This window comes from Chenopodium quinoa, unplaced genomic scaffold, assembly GCF_001683475.1.
Source record: "Chenopodium quinoa cultivar QQ74 unplaced genomic scaffold, ASM168347v1, whole genome shotgun sequence".
In the NCBI taxonomy this organism is placed as follows: Eukaryota; Viridiplantae; Streptophyta; class Magnoliopsida; order Caryophyllales; family Amaranthaceae; genus Chenopodium; species Chenopodium quinoa.
This window is the reverse complement of record NW_018743252.1, coordinates 8,913,665-8,937,673: the sequence shown is the minus strand read 5'-3', so window position 1 is coordinate 8,937,673 and position 24,009 is coordinate 8,913,665. Positions and strand designations below refer to the sequence as shown.

Genomic DNA, 24,009 nt, shown 5'->3' with positions numbered 1-24,009 from the left:
ATAATGCTTATTAGTAATTAGTAATTAGAATCCTGAGCTATCGATAGGTGAGCAATAGCCTCAAAATGCAATCACTAAAATGCACAAAATTCACACAATATCATCCGAATGACCAAATATATGATTAAACCAAACAAAATCATCAAATTTTTGATAAAACATCACATAATCACACTTAAAACACTTTAAAGTACTATGAGAATCATTAATGGTTCAAGCAAAGCAAGAAATTACATTATTCAATCGGAAATTCACCAAAATTTAAAAAACCTCAACCAAAATGAACGAAATTTGATTAGAATATGAGAAAAATGCTCCATAACTACCAAAAGTCACATCAAAATCAAAGTAAAATGCACAAAATCATATCAGCAAGACAACAACCATCACAAAAGCTAGAAAATTCATGAATCATCCAGATTAACCAAAAGAGAAAAATCATAATCACAGATTTTGATAAAAATCGGAATTACAATCTGAATTCGCAATAAAACCGGAATTATATATATATAAAAAAAATTGATACTTACAATAATTGATCTAAAAGCTGAGAAAATATCTGATTAATTTTCCGCCACATTGATGTGCTGAGGAAAGAGAGATAGGGGGAAGCTAAGAGTTGTACAAAGAGAAAGAACGAAATTAAGAAAAAAAAAAGGAAAAGGGATTGTATAATTTAATCCAAATTACAAAAGTGCCATTATTAGGGCATTGTTTTGAACGGTTAGATCACAACTGATAAAAGGCTGAGATTAGTTCTTACATAAGAATGAGTTCTTATGCCTTCCTCTCTCTCTCTCTCTCTCTCTCTCTCTCTCTATATATATATATATATATATATATATATATATATGGATCTCATTTTAAGGAACTTTTAAAAACGAATTTTATGATGGAAATAGTAATGAGTTATAAGATATTTATTAAAAGTTATAATTAATTTTGTATATATGAAGTATTATATCAATAATAAAACACTATAAACCTTTTTATCTTATAAAAATCTATCCAAAACTCGCTTAATACACTATACAACATTTTTATCTTAAAAAAAAAAAACTATCCAAAATTCTCTTATTTAGCATCCTATGTGTCACAATAATACCTATTTGTCGCCTACGTGGCTCGATACTATAGCGAAAAACTGGAATGCCAAGTGTCGATGTCTCGTGGTGTGGCTGCGAGATCGACTTTATATATTAGTGACTACTTTTGTGCCCGGGCGATGCCCAGATAGTTGATAAAAGTTTAGGATAAACTTTTCGGATTGAATGTTAAATACGATTATATAATCCCTTTTGATAATGCAGGATATTTAGACATACTGAATGAAAATATATTTTATTGAACTGAAATTATTATTTTTAAACTAAAAGTATTTTTACCAAAACAAAAATTATTTTTCATGATTAAAACTTATTTTCACTAATTCTCTATTGTTTTTGTAAATAAATTAAATATACTATAAATGGATCTTATTTTAAAGAATTTTTTAAAACGAATTTTATGATGGAAATAGTACAGAATTATAAGATATTTAATAAATTATGATTAATTTTGTATATATGAAACATTAGAAGTATATCGATGATAAAACTCTACAACTTTTTTATGTTTAAAAATCTATCCAAACTTCGCTTACTTATCATCATATGTGTCACAATAATACCTATTTGACGCGACCCACTTGGCGTAAAACTGGAATGCTAAGTGTCGTTATCTTGTGGCTTGACTGCGAGACCGGCTTTATTGATTAGTGATATGATATGATATATAATTTATATGATTTGGTGGGTTAGAGGTTAATAAGAGGAAATTAAAGTGTAGTTAAATTAATAAGAGAGTAATTAAGGAAATAGGTTTTCTCTCGCAAAAAAAAAAAAAAAGTGTTGATTTTTTTTAACCAAAAATCTTTTAAAAGGGATTTTTTTTTTTTTTTTTTTTTAAAAAATGGTGTTTTAAAAAGCTTTTTTCTAACAAATTTTCAAAAAAAAAAAAAAACTAATAAAATCTATACTAGTCTCTATTTTCTCCGGTCTTCCGTGTCGTTTTTCTACCACTTCACTCCAAACGAATTGTCTCAAATTCTTTAATCCGTTTGCATATTTTCACTGATCATACAAATTCACATGGTAATATATTCCATTTCCCACCTATCAACAAATTTAAGATCATCGTTGGTTTTTCCCTCAAAGTATTATCCTGTTATGGGCAACGTTTCTGAGCGGAATCAACCCAGTAAGTCTTCCAACCGATTCTCTTTTGCATTACACATTTTTTGCGGTTTTTATTTTTATTTTATGTATTTTTTTTTAATTTAATTTTTTTCAGGTTCTGCTAAAAGGGTTGCTGTTGTTGGTGCTGGTGTTAGGTAATTTTAACCCCCCTGCTACAATATTACTTGTATGTCTTTTAAATTTGTTACCAATTTATGTGATAAATGCAATGCAAATTGGTCACTTTCATTTTGGCATGGTAATATGTTGAAAAGCATTGTAAGATTATACTGAATAATCAATTTTTGTTCATGTAGCCGACCCCAATTATGGGATTAAGACTTTGATTCTTTGATTGATTGATTGATTGAATATGTCGAAATGAATTGTAAGAATTTCCCTTTATGTATCTTCAAAGAAATGGAATGGGGTCATTTTTTAGAGATGGATAAACTATTTGAATGATTAGTGTATTGTTTTGATGGAATTGTAGTGGACTTGCTGCGGCGTATAAACTAAAATCGAATGGTTTGAATGTGACATTGTATGAAGCTGATAGTAGAGCTGGAGGGAAACTCAAAACTGTTGTAAAGGATGGTTTGATCTGGGATGAGGGGGCAAATACTATGGTAATGTTTGTGAACAATGCCGGGTCTTACGCTTTAGCTGACACTTAATTTCTGGACATGGGTTCAATTATATGCTAATTATTGTGGTTATTTTGGGATCGTCTACTGTGCTTACAGACTGAGAGTGAGGAGGAAGTCACGAGTTTGTTCGATGATCTCAAGCTTCGGGAGAAACTACAACTTGTAAGTCTTCAAATTTAGAGTGACAAAATCTTTATGCAGAAGATTGGAGTGGCCTTTGTTTCTTATTTGCAGCTTGGTATATCTTTAGAATGCTTCCTAGTCTGTTTCATGGTTAAGTTTCTGAAAGCGTTATTTGGTTGTTAATTCTGTCATAGCCAATCTCACAAAACAAAAGATACATTGTCAGAGATGGTCTTCCAATGCGGGTTAGTTTGCTGCTTTTGGATTTGATCACTTTAACTATCTAACTCTGGAAACATGATGAAGCATGAGGCAAGTTCCCTCCTCTGTATCTTATTTACAGCTGCTTATTTTTGATGCAGTTGCCTTCAAATCCAATTGCACTGCTGCAGAGCAATATCCTTTCAGCACAATCTAAGGTAATTATATGTTAATGGGTGCTTGATGCTGAGAATTCTTATTATTTCCTTATATTTGGTGTGTCAAATATGCAATAAACTGTGGGTTTTTTTTTTTTTTTTTTTTTTTTTTTTTTTTTTTTTTTTGGATTGCATAGCTGTCTAAGAGGTTGCGTCAAAAGGAAAAAACCTTGAGCTTTTTTATGTGTTTTTCAGAGTGGCTGTTTGTCTAAGAAATTTGGAAGGGAGGATGTGTGAATGTAACTTTAATCATTTATTTTGTTGACAAACGGTCATTTGCTTCTTACTCAGCTACAAATTATGCTGGAGCCTTTTCTTTGGAAAAAACACATTGCTACTCAGGATTCTGATGACCATGCTCATGAAAGGTAACTTTCCATCCTTGTTTAAACATTAGTATAATATTCTGTTGCTAAAATTCAGGAGAATTATCATACCTCACTTATAATGATCTTGAGAGCTGAACATACAATTCAAACTCCTGGGTTATTTCCCTGATCAATTTCAATATAAAATGGACTTATTTGCTAGATTTGCTATTTATTGAAGTACAATGATGTACTAGCATCAAAGTAAGAGCTTGATTGTTAAGCTCTTATGTAAATTCTTTCTAGTCAATTGTGATGTATGACCATCTAGGATGCACGGACACTTCGTCCAACAGCCGTGTCCATGTCCGACACCGTGTCGGACACCGACACTCGTTCGACACACGACGGACACACATAAAAACTGCATCCGGTTTTTTAATATATTTAGACATTTTGAGACGAATCGTATCCTACTATGATACGATCCGGTTTGCATTTTGATATGTCACCTCATCTTTTTAACTTTTTTAATTAGAAAGTTAAGGTAAAGTATGAGAGAAAAAGGTAAGAGTTATAATACGAGCGCCTTCAAAACACATTTCATAGCACATTATTATATGTGAATTAGGAGAATATTATTTAGCTATGGTAAGTGACTTGTTTTAAGGTTAATTATTTATGTTTTGCGGAATAGGTTGTCAAAATCTTGTTTTTTTGATATATTATTTGTCTTGTTATTTGCCGTACCCGTGTCCCCTATTTTTGAATTGCCGTTTTTCCGTGTCCGTGTCCGCATCGGTGCAACCTAGATGACCATTGGATTGACATAAATGTCTATTTTTCTGCAGTGTGGGTGAATTTTTTGAGAGACATTTTGGGAAAGAGGTATAGTTATGGTGAATTGACAGATGCTTCTCTTCTGCTCTAATATTGCTGATACTTTTTTATTTTTTTCCTTTTTTGTGTGTGCAGTTTGTTGATTATGTAATTGACCCTTTTGTTGCGGGTACAAGTGGTGGAGATCCCCAATCACTTTCTGTGAGTGAACTTTTCTGTTTCATTTCTTTCCAATCCTTTGGAGGTTATAAATGAATTTCATTCCAGTTGTGCAGCCAAAGATGGATATAGCCTTTAATTTATAAAAAAACTTTTAGGTCCCATGCTATACACTGATACTTGTACTCATGATTGTTAAGAGTGGTAGATCTCAATAGAAGCTTAAATTTGGCCTACATAGAATCTGTTAGACGTATCAAATTTGTCAATATAAGTATGTTTTATTTATTTATTTATTTATTTATATTATATTTATTATTATTATTATTATTATTATTTTATTTTTATCTTTTCTGAAGTCAATATATGGAACTGCTCTTTGTGTTAACATAGTATATTTTATGCAGATGCGTCATGCGTTTCCAGATTTATGGAATATTGAGAACAGGTGGGGACCATAAAAGCCTTTAGTGTGTGTGTTAGGCCATATGTTAATTTTACTTTCAGATTTTCAATGTCTGTTTATGTTTCCACTTCGCTTAATTTTCAAATTTATACTTTGCATTCAAGATCCTATGTATGTTGATAAACTTATATCACAAATAAATCAAATGAACTCTTTTATGTTAAACATAAGCTCTTACTGTACAATCTTTTCATCTCAGCTTTTCTTAACATCTCACTCAACACATACATTAAAAGTCTTGACAGTGTTCAATCTTGCGCAAGTTTGCAACAGCTGAGAGATTACTTGATCTCACCTTATTCTAGTGCATTTAATCATAATATTTGTGTTCAACCTGGATTATTTGTACTGAAAATCAAAGAAAATGAAAAACATAATTTATTGTAACACCACTCTTCAACCCCTACCACGGCCCTTCACTTTTACTTCCCTTTTATGCAATTGTGTCACTTGCATGCTGCTCAAATTAAATTTCTTATCACGCCTCTGGTTTGTAGATGTGATGCAGTGATAATGAACTTGCTTATAATTGTATGGGAAAATATGTGACCAGATTTGTCTAGAAGTGTATTTAATTAAGACAAAAAGCTCTTGCACTCTTAATTTTGGCTCTCTCTTTTTATTATCAGAATAATAATCCTTATTGCCTCCAATTTTTAAAAACTTTGGGTGCTGGGAATAATACAGATCCCTATTGCTCATGTTTTTGTTGAAGCAGGGATGTGGAATTATAAGGGGGAAAAGACGGGGGAGAGAAAAAGGGGAGGGGAGACGATAGATTTAATTGCAATAGGAAAGGGATGGGAACTTAGAATTAAGGGGTTAAAATAATTCTATCTAAATATCATCTCTGTCTAATATTTTATTTGAAATATAGCCTTATGGCATGCACTTTAAGGAAGCAATTAGAGTTGGTAGATGGACCAAATCATCAAGAAAACTAAAACACTGGTAAGGAGGAAGGGTATGGGTATTAGTTATATAAATTATTTTGATAAAGTGGTTTGTTTACCTTGTGTAATCTCCTTCAACCTAGTGCTTGTCATTGGGATGTGTTGCAAGAAAAAAAAAAATAGGAAGTAACTATTTTCCTGCAATGTTAGATGATAAGTTATTATTCATTTACAAAGATGACTCCATGCAATATGCTTCGAAGTTGAGTTTGGAAATATATTTTTATGGCCAACCAATAGTTTAACTTTGAAATGGGTTATAGCTATTGAGTTTACACACATTAGTGGCAATAAGAAGTGAACATCAATATGCTGGAATTTTTTTTTTTGAAAATGTTTTCCATATTTGTCGGTAAAAACAGGTGAAATGACATACTAACAACAATGGCCTCAAGTAGGATAAAATATAATTATTTTTAAGGGTAAATAAGATTTATGAAGGTTGCATAGTGGTATAATTGTTGTTCTTTGTGTAAGACCATTTCTTTTTCTTCCCATGTCATGTGTTCAAACTTTTGAAATCGTGTTTGTGATTTTCTTCCCTGGATGGAACATATTTTTGGTGATCCCTCGTGTCTAATCAAATGCTTTTTCTTATATCTCATTCTAGAATTTTCTATTTCGTGTTTGTGGCTGATTAAGTAGAATAATTCAAGTAATTTTCAGCCGACCGCAATTAGTATTGTTTAATGTATTGTCAGCTGCTAGTCCTCTATGCACGCGATGCCTACTTTGATGTATGAGTATCAATACTGAATTAAAATAGCATTTAAGCTATGATATTATTTTATTTTGTCAATAACATAAACAAACATGCCGTTGTTTTGCTTACAATCAGAGTAATCAAACTAACATAAGAACATTGTATTTGAGTATTTGGTAATCATTTATTTTTTTAATTTGCACCAATTTGCTTGTTAGCCACATGCACTTGTTGGCCCACTCAACTTCTTATACGTACTCAGTGTTTCAAATACATACTTAACACTGTATAACTGTTGTGGATTAGAGTCTCTAATTTGTGGACGTATAACCCAAAAGTAATTCTTAAATCCAAAGGCTAGAGAGAATTCTGATCCCTTGGTAACATAACATATTCTAAATTTGATCTTTCATCCCATAGTAATCACAAATCCCACATCTTAGATGGCAACAGTCTAATTATAATTGAACATACCTGGTGGTGAATTGTCGTTAAGCAGAGTAGTGTGGCAATCTTGTTTTCAACGATGTAAAGTAAAAGCGTCAATCAGTGGATTTATTACTAATCTGTTCAAGAATGAAATGTAAAAAGTTAGACTGGTTGTTTCCTTTAAATTGTTCAATGAAGGAATATATTATCTTGGTTGATTGCTGTTTCTCATTTATTCTTTTTAGTTGTCAGTTTAAGCATTTTTTATTTTTTTATTTTTACACTGATTGATGTCTTTGGGTTAGATTTGTTAAATTGTTTTGTCAAATAATATGGGACATAATGGGTATTTTAGGGGACTCCACCACCTCTCCCTTCACTTATATAATAGAGATTTGTTATGAAAAGAATCTGAATTGTAGAACATGGTTTTGGCTGTGGAACTGACGAGTCCATTGCAAGTTTGTTGTCCAATTTAATTTGTTATGTGACCCATGTCTTATCAATTGTCTGCATGAATCCTTTCATTAGGTTTGGTTCGGTGATTGCTGGATTTTTTCAATCTAAATTGTCATCCAAGAAAGAAAAGAGAGGAGGATCTAACAAGAAGCCACGTGTACGTGGTTCATTTTCTTTCCAGGGTGGAATGCAGGTATTCACATCTAGGTTAAATTTTATCTTTTGTATTACTTCTGCCAAAATATATCAGGTTTTGTTAATTATCTGCAATCACACACATCAACCTTTCAATTGTTTTTTTGGTTAAAGTAGATTTGCTTCGCTTTACTATTGTTTGTAATTTGGGATATGTTGATATAACAAGATAGTGTAAGAACTTCATTGAGTTAAGAAAAAAATATTACATGAGAGGACCAAGAGTCCTTTCTCTTAGTAGAAGGTCGATAAAGAGGGTCATTTAGATTTTATATTTAAAAGAAGAAGTCCCAAAAAGGCTTCCAAGGCATGGGGGTGTGGAACTGTAGAGCGGCCATAGAAACTAGATCTAATGAAGTGACTTGGCGAGAGATCCAACTTCAAAACATTATTGACAACACCCATAAAACTGCCCGGTAGCATTTCAAACTACATTCCTTACCCTGATATATTGAGAAAAAAATAGAAACCTTTAGGTGTGTAATAAAGGAAGCCATTCCCATGAATTATTCCTTTAGGACTTCATAATGTTTGTGCCATCAGATGAAGCAATCTTCCACTTGCAAAAATAAGTAATGCACAATTGCACCATTTGTAAGTAAAACACAAGTGAGCTTGGAAAGCAATATTTTTTTTTTTTCTTTTTCTTATATCTTTGAGTTTGCTGTTTGATTTATGAATGCCGGTTTAATAAAATCCTTGACCTTTTAGGGAGTGTAGATTTCTTGACGTGTAATTATAAAAGCTTCTTAGTGTAACCTTTTGTCCTTCTTAACATAGGGGCTGTCATTTACACCCAGAAAGGGGTATGGAGAATAAATGATCTATCCAAAAAAAAAATGTTACACAATTTATCCGCAAAATCTTGAAAGGAAAGTCCAGATCTGGCGTTCTTAGCACTCTGCTGCAGCCTTTGAAGAGTTGCAGTAGGAAGCTTTATCCTCAAGGATATGTTGGTTGCTCCCTAGAAATGTCAAGCAATTCGTCTTTCCTATAGTCTGTGTCCAAGACACAAGTAATCTTTAGCCTTGTGACGTTGAAAGAATTCTTCCCATGATAAGCTGAAGATAGAGGGATTCCAAGGACAAAAGAGCCTGAAGTGAACAAGTGATCGTTTATGTTTGCTCATCATTTATGTGGATAATTGTTTCTTGCCCTTTTTTCTTCTTACCTCCTCCAAACAACCTTTTCATTTTCATTTTGTCCTAGGTAAGGGAAGGAAAACTAGACTCAATTAACAACCAACACCATCACAATCTCCTTAACTTCAAACCCCTAATTAAATCAAGTACCTGCTCACAACAACAATAATATTCCAACACCACAAATTCAACACCAACAAGCTTCAACTAAATAACCCAACTCACAATCACGCCATCAACCTACAACAATTGCTAAATTGTAAAACCTAATTATGCAATTTCTTACACAATTAAGCAAAAATATACAATTATAATTTAAATTTGAAGAAGATTCCTAGGGTTCAAGAGGGATAGTGAAGAAAGGATGGAAATGGTACAAAATAGAGTATGAAAATACTCTAAATTCTTCAAATTTGTTGCAAATTACCATTTTTTGCTTCAAGTTCTTCCTCCTTGCTCAACCTTCAATGGTGGTGAATTAGGGGTTTTCTTGTTGTTGCTCCTAATGTTTCAAATTGAAGCAGGAATTCCAGAAAATTTTGGAGCGGGCGCTCTCACTGCCATGCATGCCCGCTCCTAGTTGTCTTGGGCAACTCTTTGACTTTGCTTTTCTTGAGTAAAGTTGCTATTGTCCATTATACCTACAAACATCAACAAACACATAAAAAAAAAAAGGGAGGACCAATGCTACTATCAAGGCACTAAAATGAGTTAGAAAAAGGGTTAAAAAGAGAATAAAGACTACAAAAACGGATTTAAAACTCTACAAAAGTTAACATAAAATCTACTTTTCAATTGTGTATTAAATGTGCACATGAATCTAATTACTGTGATCACCTTGATTAAGCAACAAGATCACTGGGAACCTAAAACTGTTGTTCAAATTATCTTATTAGGCGTGATTTTTAATTACAAGTCTTGATTAAAACATGCAATGTAGGCGAACAAAACAATAAATAGAATAAATATATGTAGAAATTTTGGAAGCTACTTGATAATCAAAGGAACAAATAACGCATGCTAAACATGATACTAATAGATTATTAATAAAACCTTAGGCGTGATACTAACGTGATTAATATAAAGCTTAAACATGATATTAATAATTGAAATCAAACCTAAACATGATGCTAGTAATCAAAGCAGTAAAAATAATAAGAGTAAATCAATTTAAGAGAATTAAATAATCACTTTGAATGTACAACCTTGAATACGACATCATGAATAAAATGTTAGTAACTTCAATAAAATATACAAACTAAAATAAATTAAACTAAACTAAACTAAATTAAATCAAATTAAATTGAGCTTAGATTGAAACTCTCAAGGTGATCCACCTTTCATGCCAGAGCTTTGAGTGAAGTATTGATGTCTAGGAGCATTTGAAGAAGGAATTGTGAAAGATTTGAGAGATGAAAGATTAGGAAAACAAGAATATTAGAGAGAACGTGAGCAGAAAACTGTGCCCATAACCCACGAAAGGCTACGATATTTATAGGAATAAAACGGGAAAAAGATAGAAAATACATCGCCAAAATATCAAAACCATCGCGCCAAGTCAGCATCTTGCGCGATGCGATAAAACTGGCGTTGTGCGACAGAAACGTCATGTGGCGCCAGGTTTTGGCTCGACGCAACAAATCTGTCGTGAGGCGGCAGAACGCAAAACCCAGAATTTCATTAATTTATCCCTTTACGCGTTGTGCTGTGGAAATTTATCCATTTTACCGATTTTGTAAGCGTTTGGGAATTCTAGAAGTTCGTTTTAAACTCCGATTGTTTTGTAAATTGGACAATTTTTAAATTGGGCTTAAGAATAAAAATAATTTAAATGGTTTGGGCTTGAAATAGAAATAAGTATGGGCTAGATAAGTAAAATGGATTGGATTTAGAAATAAAATTAAGTACTCCTTTATTTCAACACTCTACTTGAACCAAATGGCGATGAAATCATCAGGTTTCGGTCGGGGAGACATTTTTAGGTGCCTACATATGCCTTTTTAAAAAAAATATTTATTATAGTATATAAAAAAAATAACTTCCGTTTCACATTATGTGCAACAATTGGGTATTTTTTGTGAGACGTAAAAAATTTAATTATTGCACATAATATGAAACGGAGGTAGTAATTGTTCTATTTTATTTTTGTATAAGATTCGTTTCGTTAAGTATCATTAGACAATGGTATTTTAGCCATTAATAAAATTGTAGCATAGATTTTGATATTATAGTAGTCTCTATCAAAGGTTGCTTGTCAAGCTTGCATGTAAGGTGTTTTGTCTTTGACATATGACTCTGAATAATTGCATAGAAATTGTTTACTTCTATACTGATTAGCTTATAAAACCTTTTCTGTTTACTGATCACTTTATCTTCTATAGACACTTGTTGATACAATGTGCACACAGTTTGGTAAAGATGAACTCAAACTTCAGTGTAAGGTGCTGTCGTTGTCACACAGCCCTAATGAGAACCCTTCATCAGAAAATTGGTCTGTGTCTTCCATGTCAAACAACAACATCCAAGATCAACAATATGATGCTGTCATTGTGACTGTGAGTTTTTGCTTACTTTGTTTGCTCTTATTGCATGTATTTCTTTTGACAAACATTGTGATTAGCTTTTAGCAATGCTATCTAGATTGAAACAATGCTATAAGGTTAGAGGGGAATGTTTCAGGGATTCAGGTCTATAAAGGATTGATTGAAGTTCAGTTATGTGGTAAGTGTAATTCATATAATAACTGGAATAAATTGAACTCAAGAGAGGGGATTCGATATTTAGAAGATGCACTAGCAGTCTCAAATTATGCATGGCTCTAGCATGCTATCCTACTACTGTTCCTCTTCCTCCGAAAGGAATCTCAGAAATTTAGGAACTCAAGAGAGGGGATTCGATATTTATAATATTGACTTATATTATCTAGACTTTTTTTGTAAATTTTTTTTTAAGTGTGTTCTTAACCTTATCTTCACTCATCCAAACTCATCTTAACCTTATCTACCTTAGTTATTTTTTTGTAGAATTGCACAGTCGTTGAATCAAATCTAATTTGGTGGACCAAAACAATTCCTTGCTGGCTAATTATATTCAAACTGTTCATCAAATAAAAAATTGTATGTATAAGATTGGTTACATTTACAGCTGGCTGAATAACTAGACCCATTTAAAATCTGATTTTTTTTTAATTTTTCCTTAGATATAGCTGTGGTCTTATGAAAGGGTTTTGTAATGAACCTGCTTGAGCTACAAAAGCTTCCAGTGCAAGAGGAAAGTAACTCATGGAAGAGATAGAGGACAACATGGGAGAAGAAGACAACAATAGCTTATTAAGGTGCCACCAGTACTTATCAGTTTTTAGCACTAGAATGAAACAACATGAATTAATGAATAGTGGTACACTTTGGCAGCTAATGCTTTAGTCAATGAAAGAGAGTGTGTAGAGAGTAGAAGATCATGTTAAAACTAATAACCTTAAGCTTCTATGAAGCTACTCCTCTTTTGGTAATCAGAATTTTATATTAATCAATTGAATCCCACATTCAACCTAAAACTAGTTTATCACAATGTCGTTGTCGGCCTCAAGAAGGTCGAAGATGTTGGGACATATTGAGCTAGGCGCAAGATCAAAGAGAACAACAAGAGATTGACTGTATCGTAGCAACAGTAAAGACTAAGGTGGTGGAAGCCGGCCACCAATTCTAAACAGATCAATATTTTACCATGCTTTCAGCAGAGACGAAGAGCAACAAAGAAGCTATTGATGGAGCAACGAAGAAAATAGAAGGACGCATCAATCATTTCCGATAAATTGGCAAGAGGGGGCGAGAGGTATTTCAACAGGAACTCCGTGCTATAGTGTAAGGGGAAAAGAAGTCGAAAGAACCTAAAAATAGGTCCAGTGACGGATGACCGGGGAAAGGAGGTCTATTTTGAGACAAATGTATCCATATAGTGTGTACAAGAAGAGGCAGTGGGCGGTGGCCTAAGGAAAGACCCGATGATAGAATCATATGGACTGATATTCACTTTGATTTCTATTGTATGAGAGGAGGAAAAGTTGGAGGCTATAGTGGTGCTGATGAACGGAACCACATGTAAGTGGTTTCAATGGGAGCACAAGGGCCTACTGGATAATATGGGAGCACAAGGCTATAGTGGCTTCGTTTTAAGAGTTGGGTGGGGTTGATAGAAATTGGAGTGGTTTGAAAAATTAAATGTGAGGAGTGGGATTGGTAAGCTGGGTATGAGAGAATTTGTTGTGAGCTAGAAGTTTCAGTAATGTGCCTTGTCCAATTTAAGAAAATTGAGCCCATTTCCTCCCTTTTCCCCTTTTCAGCAACCAATGAAACGTTTTGGTATGAAAAGAAGGACCCACAAAGTCTTACCTCAACCATTAGATCATTATTTTGGTAATTGACAAAAATACTCTTACTAGCATATTCCATTTCTGACTTCTTCTCCGAGCCAACAAGAGACCCGAAGCTTCTGTCATACTCTTCTCTTTCTAGGTTATTCTGGAAACCACCAAGCAACAACCATTCAATTATTTCACCATCAATTCCGCCGCTCACAACCATAATCACCGCTGCCACCAGAGAAATCACCATTCCTCACCCCAATACTTCTCAGGTCACAAAATTTCAAGAAACAGTGGAGTATGGGAGAAGCCACAATGAATCTTTTGATGACTTGGAGAGAAGCATAATTCCAGAAGAAGTTAGTAAGGGTATTTGTGTCATTATAACGGATGTGGTAAGAGTTTGTGGGTCTTTCTTTTCATACCAAAAGGTTAAATTAGTTGCTGAAGAGGGGAAAAGGGAGGAAATGGGCTCAATTATCGTAAATGGGACAAGGCCCATTTCTAAAGCTTTCAGTTCCCAACCTATTCTTTCATACCCAAGTACCTATCCCACTCATCTCATTTAACTTTTCAGCCCACTCCAATTTTTATCAGCCGTACCCAACTCTCAAAAGGAAGCCTTCCTTCATGTCCCTTCCAGCCTATGTATGACACATGATGGAGGACCAATACCCATCTTTAAAAGGCGCCGCTGAAGCGATAAGGGTTATGCAGTGCCTAGGTGAGCCTAAGGCGCGCCTCAGTGCCCCTCTTTGAAGTGAGGTGCACTATATAAACAGTTAAAAAGATTGGCAGAAATTTGCTTCAGGTGGGCGCACCTGGTGCGTCTTATTGAAAACGCCTCGCGTGGCAAAAAAAGCGCTTACGCCCTATTGCCTTGCGCCTCAGCGCCTAGGCGCGCTTTTTCAAACACTGCCTTAGTCCCCATTACTGTGTATATATTTTAGAATCTACTACCTGATGACTACAACCGGCCCATTAATAACGCTCTCAATCCTTGCCCTTATAAATCTAAGACCAACACCACCAATTCAACCCATGTCTTACTTCCATTACGGGAAAAATTCTCCACTGCCGAGTTCAAAACCTCACTGATGCAGGTTCTTGGTTACGATTGTGACGACAAGTTTGACACAACTCATCATTGCCACTTCCAGGTATCAAGTGCCGACTACTATCCACATTGAGGACAAGGTGAAATTTGGGTGGCGGGTAATGCAAGGAATCAATATTTGGGGGAAAGCATATTAGTCATAGTCTATTAGTAGTAGCTTGGGGAATAAGCTAGAGGTTTGTTAGGAGGGGTTTTTTATAAATAGGCCTCATTAGGAGGAAAGAGGATATGTTGAATATTGGGTGGTTTATTATTGGGAGAGAGTGAGCATCTCAAAAGCTCATACTTAGAAGAGAATCCACCTCTCGAAAGTGGAATTATCATTCAATTTGCTGTAATTCTCATCTTAATACTATAATCATCAATTTCCTTCTTATTTGTTGGTGCTGAAAATTACGTCACTTCCTAGCAAATGGTAATGCGAGGAATCAATATTAAGAGAAGGGCATGATGATCATAGTCTATTAGTAGTGACTTGGGGAATAAGCTAGAGGTTTGTTAGGAGAGATTTTCTATAAATAGGCCTCATTAGGAGGGAAGAGGAGAGGTTGAATATTGAGTGGTTTATCATTAGGAGAGAGTGAGCCTCTCGAAAGCTCAAACTAGGAGGGAATCTACCTCTCGAAAGTGGAATTATCATCCAATTCACTGTAATTCTCATTTTATCAATATAATCATCATTTTTCTTCTTATTTTCTGCCATTGTTAGAGCTGTCAGTTCCTAGCAAATGGTATCAAAGCAGTACGGTCCCTGGTGAAGTCGAGCTCCGGTGAATAGTGAATTTGATGATGTGTTCTCACAGCTAGAATTTAAGGCGAGAATAGATGAAATTACAGAGAGTATGTGCAAGAACATAGAGAAGATTTTTGATAATGCATTTTCTCGGTTTCGACTAGAGTTAGGTCTAATTCAAGAAGGGCTCAAGGAGGAAGAACGTCAAGTCAGTGCTAAGGAGCAGTGAGCCACCACTGAATTTTCATGTGGTGAGGGAGAAATTGCCACCACTGAATTCTCATGTGGCTAGGGAGAATTTGCATCTCCGGAGGAAGTTAAGTATGGTGTTGTAGGAGGAGGAGGGTGGTTCAAATCTGCTGGTGGAAATCATGGTAGTATCACCGACGACGGACTTGTTGGTGGTGTTCACAACAAATTTGAGAGAAGTAGATTGGGAAATGACCTCGATAGTGTATCATGTGGTTCGCTAGGAGGAGATTTCAAGGGGGGTGGTGCCAATGGTAGTGGTTAGGTGGCAGTCCCGGTAAGCTGGCTAGAAGAGGTTGATTCTCTCCTAGTATGAGTTTTCGAGAGGCTCACTCTCTCCCAATGATAAGTCACTCAATATTGAACCTCTCCTCTTCCCTCCTAATGAGGCCTATTTATAGGAAATGTCTCCTAACAAACCTCTAGCTTATTCCCCAAGTCGCTACTAATAGACTATGACTAATATGCCCTCTCCTTAATATTGATTCCTTGCACATACTCAATCTATACCTCCATTTACCAACAATATATTCGTAACTTGACTCATTCCCCATCCACATCCAAACAATGATTAATGAAAGGCAAGGTAGCATTTTTCTTCCTTGTCAATATCTGAATGATGATTGAAAAAAGGCACCCATGAGCACAATTCAAATCTAGATACAATCAAAGTGATGCAGAACCAGAAAACTTTAATGAAGGGGACCATTTTTATAAATTACTGTTGTGCTTCTCACCGAGTATTTTGAAAGTTGGAATCTTTAAAGAAAAATAGAAAGGTCATATGCAATTTCTAGGAAAAATGAAAATTAAAAGAAAGATAGAATATGAGGATAAAATGTATGAATGGATTAATGTTCCTTTTAAAGCAAAGAAAACAATGTAAATGGTCTTTGCAAGTATTGAACACACCTCAACAAAAAAGTTCAAAACTACTTAAACGCCAAAGTACACAACTTTGACAAGTTTAGCACCACATTTTATCTCAACAGTTAATATATTTTATCACTTATAAGGGTGGCCATGATTACTCGCAGCCACCCCCTGATTCCGCCAATGATAGGCTACGTAGATAATTCATATGGGAGTTGAATATGGCCGGTCTTGGCAACATTTTCCATTATCTTTTCTTTATCTTCTCAATATTATGACATAAGAGTTTATATTTTTGATTCTTTCATTTACTTAATCTTGTTCAATACTTTGATGGTTGATAAAAACATGCAATCTTTATTTAATTTTGGGAATTTTTTACTCATGCTTTATAACTAATTCATCACTATGGGTTACTTGGTATCTTTTGTTTTTACTTTATTGAGAGTGAAAAGTTTAGTCTTATAATCTACATAGCAGCTTTTGCATGAAAAGTTTCCACCTTGGTTGTAAAATTTAAATTTCCATAATACTTACATTCTGTCTCATTATGATCTCTCTACTTTATGTTTATATTCCTCTAGTCTAAATTGACCTTTGTGTCTGTGTACCTGTTAAATGGAACCTCGCTTTTCTCGTCATGTATTCCTCTCGTCATGTGTTCTCTACTCTATGTTTTTCTATTCTAAATTGACCTTTGTGTCCATTTAAAGTTTTTATTAGTTCATGTATTTCAAAGCTACTCATTGTTTGATTCTATAATTTCTATGATAGGCTCCCATCAGCAATGTCAAAGAACTAAAGATTATACAAGGTGGAAATCCATTTTCTCTTGACTTCATTCCAGAGGTATGTATTTTCATTGTCGTTAAGAAATTTGAGGGATGACATACTTGTAATTAATTTTAATTATGCCCTGATGCGGTGGTATGACATTGCTTCCTCACATTATCTTAGTAGTAATAAATAAATGGAAAAATTGCAAAAAACCACCTTTTATAACAACTTTTTTTGTAAAAAAACACCTTATAAATTTTTTTTTGTAAAAGCACACCAAAACCGTTTTTATTTATTTATTTTTTTTTTTTTTTTTGTGATAGCACACCTTACCCTGGTTTCCGACCTTTGACTTGGTTTTCACGTGAGGAGCACGTGTTCCGGTCACTTCCCCTTTTTTACTATTTTTCACCCTTTTTCCCTCCAATTTACCCTCTAATTTACCCCCCTCTAATTTAACTTTCTCTCTCCTCTCTTCCCTCATTACTTCACTATGTCTTCCTCAGATCACCATTACTACTCTGCAAGGTAGGTCTGCCATGGCAGGGGCAAATTGAATGCTCCAATTCGTTGGTTAATTCTGGCCAAGTGAAAAAGTTGTAATTTTTCTCTCTCCTCTTGTTAGTCAATTTCTACTTTTGTAATTCCCTAATTTGCTCCGTCCTTTTTTCTTTGTGTCTGCCATGGGTAAAGGTAAAAAAGGCAAGCTTGCTGCGAAGAGAACGCGTGGAAGGTGGACCAAATTACATTAGTCCTATAAAAGTAACCCCAAATTTTAATTCAAACCCTAATCTCTAATTTGGGGAATTTCGAAAACAAAACATCACGAACACGAAATTTCAATAATTAAACCAACATACCTTACTCGAAATTAGTTTAATTGGAGCAATTCACGCTTAAAAATGGAGTTTCCTTCGTCAATGGTGAGTAATTGGGGATTTGATGGAGAAGAAGGGAGGAGAGAGAAAGTTCAGTTGGAGAAATGGGGTAAATTGGAGGGAAAAAAAGGGGAAAAAATAATAAAAGGGGAGAGTGACCGGAACACGTGCTCTTCACGTGCAGGTCAACACCTGAAAACCAAGTCAAAGGTCGGAAATCAGGGTAAGGTGTGACATCGCAAAAAAATAACGGTTTTAGGTGTGCTTTTACAAAAAAAAATTTATAAGGTGTTTTTTTTACAAAAAAGTTGTTATAAAAGGCGGTATTTTGCAATTTTTCCTAAATAATTTATAGAACTTACCTAGTTGTTGTGCTCTCTTTCCAGCATATATTATCATGGAAACTGATAAAATGATGGTACTTGTGTTCTGATATGGGTGCTTTCATTGAGACCAATAGATTTTATGAACCAGTTTGTCATAGGAGACCAAGCCTGAATAATTATAATGATGGGCCTTTTGGAGCTTATAAAATCAAGTTGAGAGAAAACACATAACCTGTCTATCAACCAACTGAAGAAGTGGTTTTCTTATTCTCTCCTTCGTCTTTTTGCCTTTAGTGAGAAATCCAAGCTTAAATGGTGGAAATAAGTTTGTATTTCTCTAGAGAAGTTTGAGGGTCTATAGGCCTATTTTTGATGCTTACATATGCTTATAGCATCTTTGATACTACAATAGTTGGTTCTATATATTTTTTTATAGTAAAAAAAATATATAGAACCAACTATTGTAGTATCAAAGATGCTATAAGCATATGTAAGCATGTAGAACCAACTATTATAGTATCAATGATGCTATAAGCATATGTAAGCATCAGAAGTAGTTGGTTCCGTGTGTTTAGTAAAAAAGGCTTTTTCCATGTGTTTGGCAAAGAGCATATACTACTGCTGAAATGAGAGGAACACCTTGCTGCAATCTTACCAAACTACTCCTTTGGAAAGGAACTGGTAGTTGTTAATGGTGAAATGTGTTGTTTCTGGTTGTATATTGGCCATTAATAGCTAGATGCCTATTCTATGTGCTTTGCGCTAACATGCTTATTGCCAAACAAGGCCATATGGCTTTTTCAGGTTATATTGTTTAAGATCATTTAGTTATTATTTGACTTGTTAGACAAGAAAATCTTATATAGGAGATTATTGTATTTATACAAGAAAAATCAGCAGACTTTTGAAACCAATTCCCCATGCCTGAAGCAATCTATTTATCATGTAATTGAACAGGGGTTTCTATTAGTTTCCTTAATAATATGGGTCTTTGCTTTGATGATCAAACCCCACGATTGATGCCACTTAAGTATATAAAATGACATGTCAAATAGTTACTAGGTGAAATAAAGTAGATTAAGAGATTTGATGACCAATTGTGAGCCATAGCCTTTAACGTACTTTACCACAAAACTAGTTATGGTCATGATTATGAGGAATGCGGACTTTCCTTATTATTTTTAGTGGTTATGATGTCATGATTCAAGAATCAAGACTCAAGACCGTTGCTATGCAAGTGGCAAAATGATTAATAAGCATACACTTCAACTGTTTCCAAAGATAATTGTTAGTAAAAGGTTTTAAGCATAGTAAATTAGTAATTAATAATAAAGGTGTATGTGTAAAATCAACAGTTTTGATTTTTTTTTTCTTTATTAATTTGGATAGATAAAAGATTATTGTTCTAGTAACAGCATTATAAGCAGATTATGTTGGATGGATCACTGAGCAGACTATAGTGGATGATGATGTATGAATTTTCAAACCAGTTTTTTGTAAACTTGTAATAGTTTGTCTTATAAAAGCCAGATTTTGATCCTTTATGTGAACAATTTTATGGTTGAATGGTTCAAAGATGCTTATTGATGGAATACATCTTAAGTTTGAATGTAAGCTTTCCACAAAATTGCGTAAAGTTGTTGGCATTGGCTTAGATGGTAAAGTATTGGTAAACGAGTTCAGCATGAGGACAAGGTCTCCTCACTAATTAATTTAAACGAATTTACAAATATTTATGCTTAACGTTTCTAAAGAAATGCTGATTTATTTGGCTAAATTTATACCTAACTTTTCCCCTTAATTCTAATTATAAAAAAATTCTCATAATACATATCAGTGTATATAGTAGAAATAGTAGCATCTTGTATATTATGATCCTACCTCACATGATTTTTATCCTTTTGAAATTTTTGGAAGTCTGTCTTTTGTTGAAAATTTTCTTTCCATAAAGTTAGATTGGAGCTCTCAGTATCTAGAAGTAGAAGCACTGTTGGTAGAAAGTCAACTTCATCGTTAAAATGTGGCTATTGATTGATTCGTTAGCATAATTAATTTACCTTTCGTCTTTAGGTATTATATTGTGATCTCATTGATCTTTGTTGTTTATTGTAAATTCTATTATTATTCTCCTGGTTACTTATGATATGGAGGTCTTTAATTACATTGTGAAGCATTTTATTAGCTTATATTATGGATCATAAAGCTTTGTTCTTTTTCCTCACATGTTTATTGTTGATGGGGGCAACCTGATACTGATTTTGTCCTTTATGCAGGTGATTTGTCTACCCCTCTCTGTTATTATTACTACATTCAAGAAGGCCAATGTGAAGAGACCTCTTGAGGGTTTTGGCGTTCTTGTCCCATCTAATGAACAGCATAATGGACTGAAGACTCTTGGTAATTTTCTTATTTGCTTGTATAGCTAATCATATATTCGACTCTAATGCTAGTTTCTTAGCATCTCAGGTACTTTGTTTTCCTCTATGATGTTTCCTGATCGTGCTCCCTCTGATGTGTATCTATATACTACCTTTGTTGGAGGTAGCCGAAATAGAGAACTTGCAAAAGCTTCAAAGTATGAGGTTTTATAATGTTTGTCATGTCTGTTTATTCTTTTACTGTTATTGCCACTTTTATATGACTGCCTTACTAATTTATTACTTTTGATTTGTTGATTATAGGGATGAACTAAAGCAAATAGTTTCTTCTGACCTCCAGCAGCTGTTGGGCACTGATGCTGAACCTAGTTTTATGAAGTATTGATATCTTTCACACACCATTACATGATTTGTGCTTCTTATTTGTGACTAATCATTGAAACTAAGACCTTGCACTTGTTTGGCAATAGTCATTATTACTGGAGCAATGCATTCCCTCTTTATGGTCGCAATTATGACTCAGTTCTAAGAGCAATAGAGAAGATGGAAAGAGATCTTCCCGGAGTTTTTTACGCAGGTGATCTGTCCTTTCTTGTTATTGTTAAGTTCTAGTGCAGTTGGCTTATCTATCAAGAGAATAGACTTGTTTCAGCATAGTGAGTGTTTTCCAAGTTGTATTTCATGCAAGCTTGTGGCAGAGGTAGAGAGTTTTTGTCTGCTCAAAGGAGAAATTTTGTGCTTTTTGTCGCTTGAAGTTCTGATTGTTTCTGATTCATAGTATGAAACATCGAAGTGAATGGAAAAGAGACAGCTAGAATTATCATCTACTCTTATTATGGTAGTTCTACCTTCTATTATTATGAAAATTTAAGTCTTGTAATTTTTTCTCTGTGTTAATGTTTTAGGTAACCATAAAGATGGACTTTCTGTGGGAAAATCTATAGCTTCTGGATACAAAGCTGCAGAACATGTTATATCTTATCTTGACTCTAAATTAGATGCCAAGATGAAGACTCTGTAAGTCATTTTTATAAGTCATTTTTATAATCATATAGAATGACATCAAAAAAATTACATTACTTCCCATTAATGTATACAAACTAGAATAGTGTTTAACTCGTATCAGGATAGTTCTGCCTTGTATTATTATGAATATTTAATCGACTATCTTGTTACTAATTCTTTTTTATGTAACTGTTTTAGGTAACTGTAAGGATGGATATCCATTGGGAAAATCTATAGCCTCTGAATACAAAGCTGTGGAACTTGCAATATTATATCTCGACTACGAAGTGCAAAATGGATCCCACTAACGGTTGACTGTAGGATAACGGCAAGGTCACTATTGATACATAATTGTAGTTGAAGGCTATAGTGTGTAAATTTCAAAAGGAGAGGATACAGCTTGGAAAAGTCAATACTAGAGGGTTATAGTGTAGAATTTCCCATCAATTTTGACGATTCTTGAGAATTAATATCATGTTATGCTCGTCTTTTGGTGATAATGTTACATGGTGGATCTAGTGGTGGTTAACCTTAACCTTATCCTAAATTAATCTCGACAGAAAAATAAATCAGTAATTACCTTTTTTTTTTTTTTTTTTTTTTTTTTTTTTTTTTTTTTTTTTTTCCTCCTCACAAGTTAGTACTTATGAATTTAGAAACACAATTATTTATCGAAATTTATTGTAAATAATCCCGCTTAGCTAAAATGGTTTTGCCCTTAGAAATAAGGGAAGGATAAAAATTCGCTATCTCCAAGGACCACAATACGTAGTATTTAATTTTCCTATCTTATGGTTTTAAAAGAAAAATCAATACCTACAATAAGTACTATGCAAGTAGAATTACTACATACTGTACTAATTAGCAAAATCATACTTCCTTCGTTCTTTTTTACTTGACCAACTTTGACTTTTGCACTATTAATCACCTCTCCTTTGACCGTGTTTTGTGAAAATAATGTAAGCAAAAACATATTCATATTGGATCTTTTTGAATTCGTCTAAATAAGTACTATCATAATATATAACTTTCATATTTTTTTTTACTTATGTAGAATTAAAGTTATTGATCGTTAAAGTTTTGCATTGGCAAGCGTGATAAAAGAAACAGGTCAAGTAAAAAAGAAAAGAAGAAGTACATAATAGCTAGAAACTCAAATCAGACTCTCATATTTATCCCAAATTCTCAGAAAAAAGGCAGGTGAACGTTAATTATTGTAAGACGGGTTAAAGTTAACTTAAAAGTATATAAGTTATCCTATATATCACAAAAGTTATTTTTTTTTAGTAATAAATTTTATCTTATAAAAAACTTATCTGATATATAAAGCTAAACTTTTAGCAAGCGCACAAGAAACGACACTTGACATTCCAATTTTTCACCAAGTGTCGCGCCACATAAGCAAATTATCATATTATACTTTGTCACCTTTCACGCTAGATAAGCAAATTTAAGATAGATTTTTTTAGGATAAAAAAAGTTATTTAGAGTTTTATTTATGATAGGATTTCTAAATTCCATAGGAATAAAATAGGTTGTAACTTTCAAGAAATATCTTATAAATAATATTCGATAAAATTTTAGTAGGTCACAATATATCTGTTCAGGAAAAAAAAAAATATTAGAGTTTCATTGTCTATCAAATCAAATAATAATTGGTATGAATAAAAATTCCTAACCAATCATCTTTTAAAAAAAATACTTATAATAGTCAATCGTCTTATAGTGTAATGAAAAGAAAAAGATGATGAGGTGATTTGTGAGGTTTAACAAAAATGAACCGTATCAAGAAACAAAAATTGACAAAGGGAAACAATTTTATTACTACTCCATGGTTGGGGATCAAACTTGGGTCACCTAAATGACAGGTCCGAATACTTACCAGTTACCACTATACTACAACGGCCTTGATGAAGCTGTTAAAGATTTCAATACAATTGTTTGTGTATGGAAGTTCAATGGTTCTTAAATGAAAATTGAGAACTTAGTGTATAGTTGACTTTTTTGGTGGTATTAGTTTTTTTACCAACCAATTTTCACGAAAATCATGCAAGAAATAAGTAACACCACTATTAGCAAATCTGAGGTTAAGAATGTCTTCTTTTAAAAGATTATGCTAAAGTCTGTACAAACTATATTACGAACTTAAAAAACATTAAGCAAGTTTATATGTCACGAGGGATCATATAACAATAATATTTCATATGTACAAATTAAATTAAAACTTTCAATAAAAATATATTTTATAAGT

The 24,009-nt window shown here is 33.6% G+C and overlaps 1 protein-coding gene across 1 annotated transcript; it reads left to right on the top strand.

The window, feature by feature from the left end:
* The first annotated feature begins 1,936 nt into the window (after nucleotides 1-1,936).
* On the top strand, nucleotides 1,937-22,293 carry LOC110735179 (protoporphyrinogen oxidase, chloroplastic/mitochondrial-like). Its single transcript, XM_021915354.1, has 19 exons — nucleotides 1,937-2,238; nucleotides 2,332-2,371; nucleotides 2,710-2,845; nucleotides 2,963-3,028; nucleotides 3,184-3,234; nucleotides 3,352-3,408; nucleotides 3,700-3,776; nucleotides 4,568-4,604; nucleotides 4,692-4,757; nucleotides 5,123-5,163; nucleotides 7,798-7,918; nucleotides 11,444-11,617; nucleotides 17,169-17,243; nucleotides 20,649-20,772; nucleotides 20,842-20,950; nucleotides 21,057-21,131; nucleotides 21,224-21,330; nucleotides 21,659-21,770; nucleotides 21,957-22,293. Exons 1-19 carry the CDS (start codon nucleotides 2,130-2,132, stop codon nucleotides 21,958-21,960), a joined length of 1,581 nt encoding a protein of 526 aa, XP_021771046.1. The 5' UTR covers nucleotides 1,937-2,129; the 3' UTR covers nucleotides 21,961-22,293.
* Nucleotides 22,294-24,009: the final 1,716 nt, after the last annotated feature.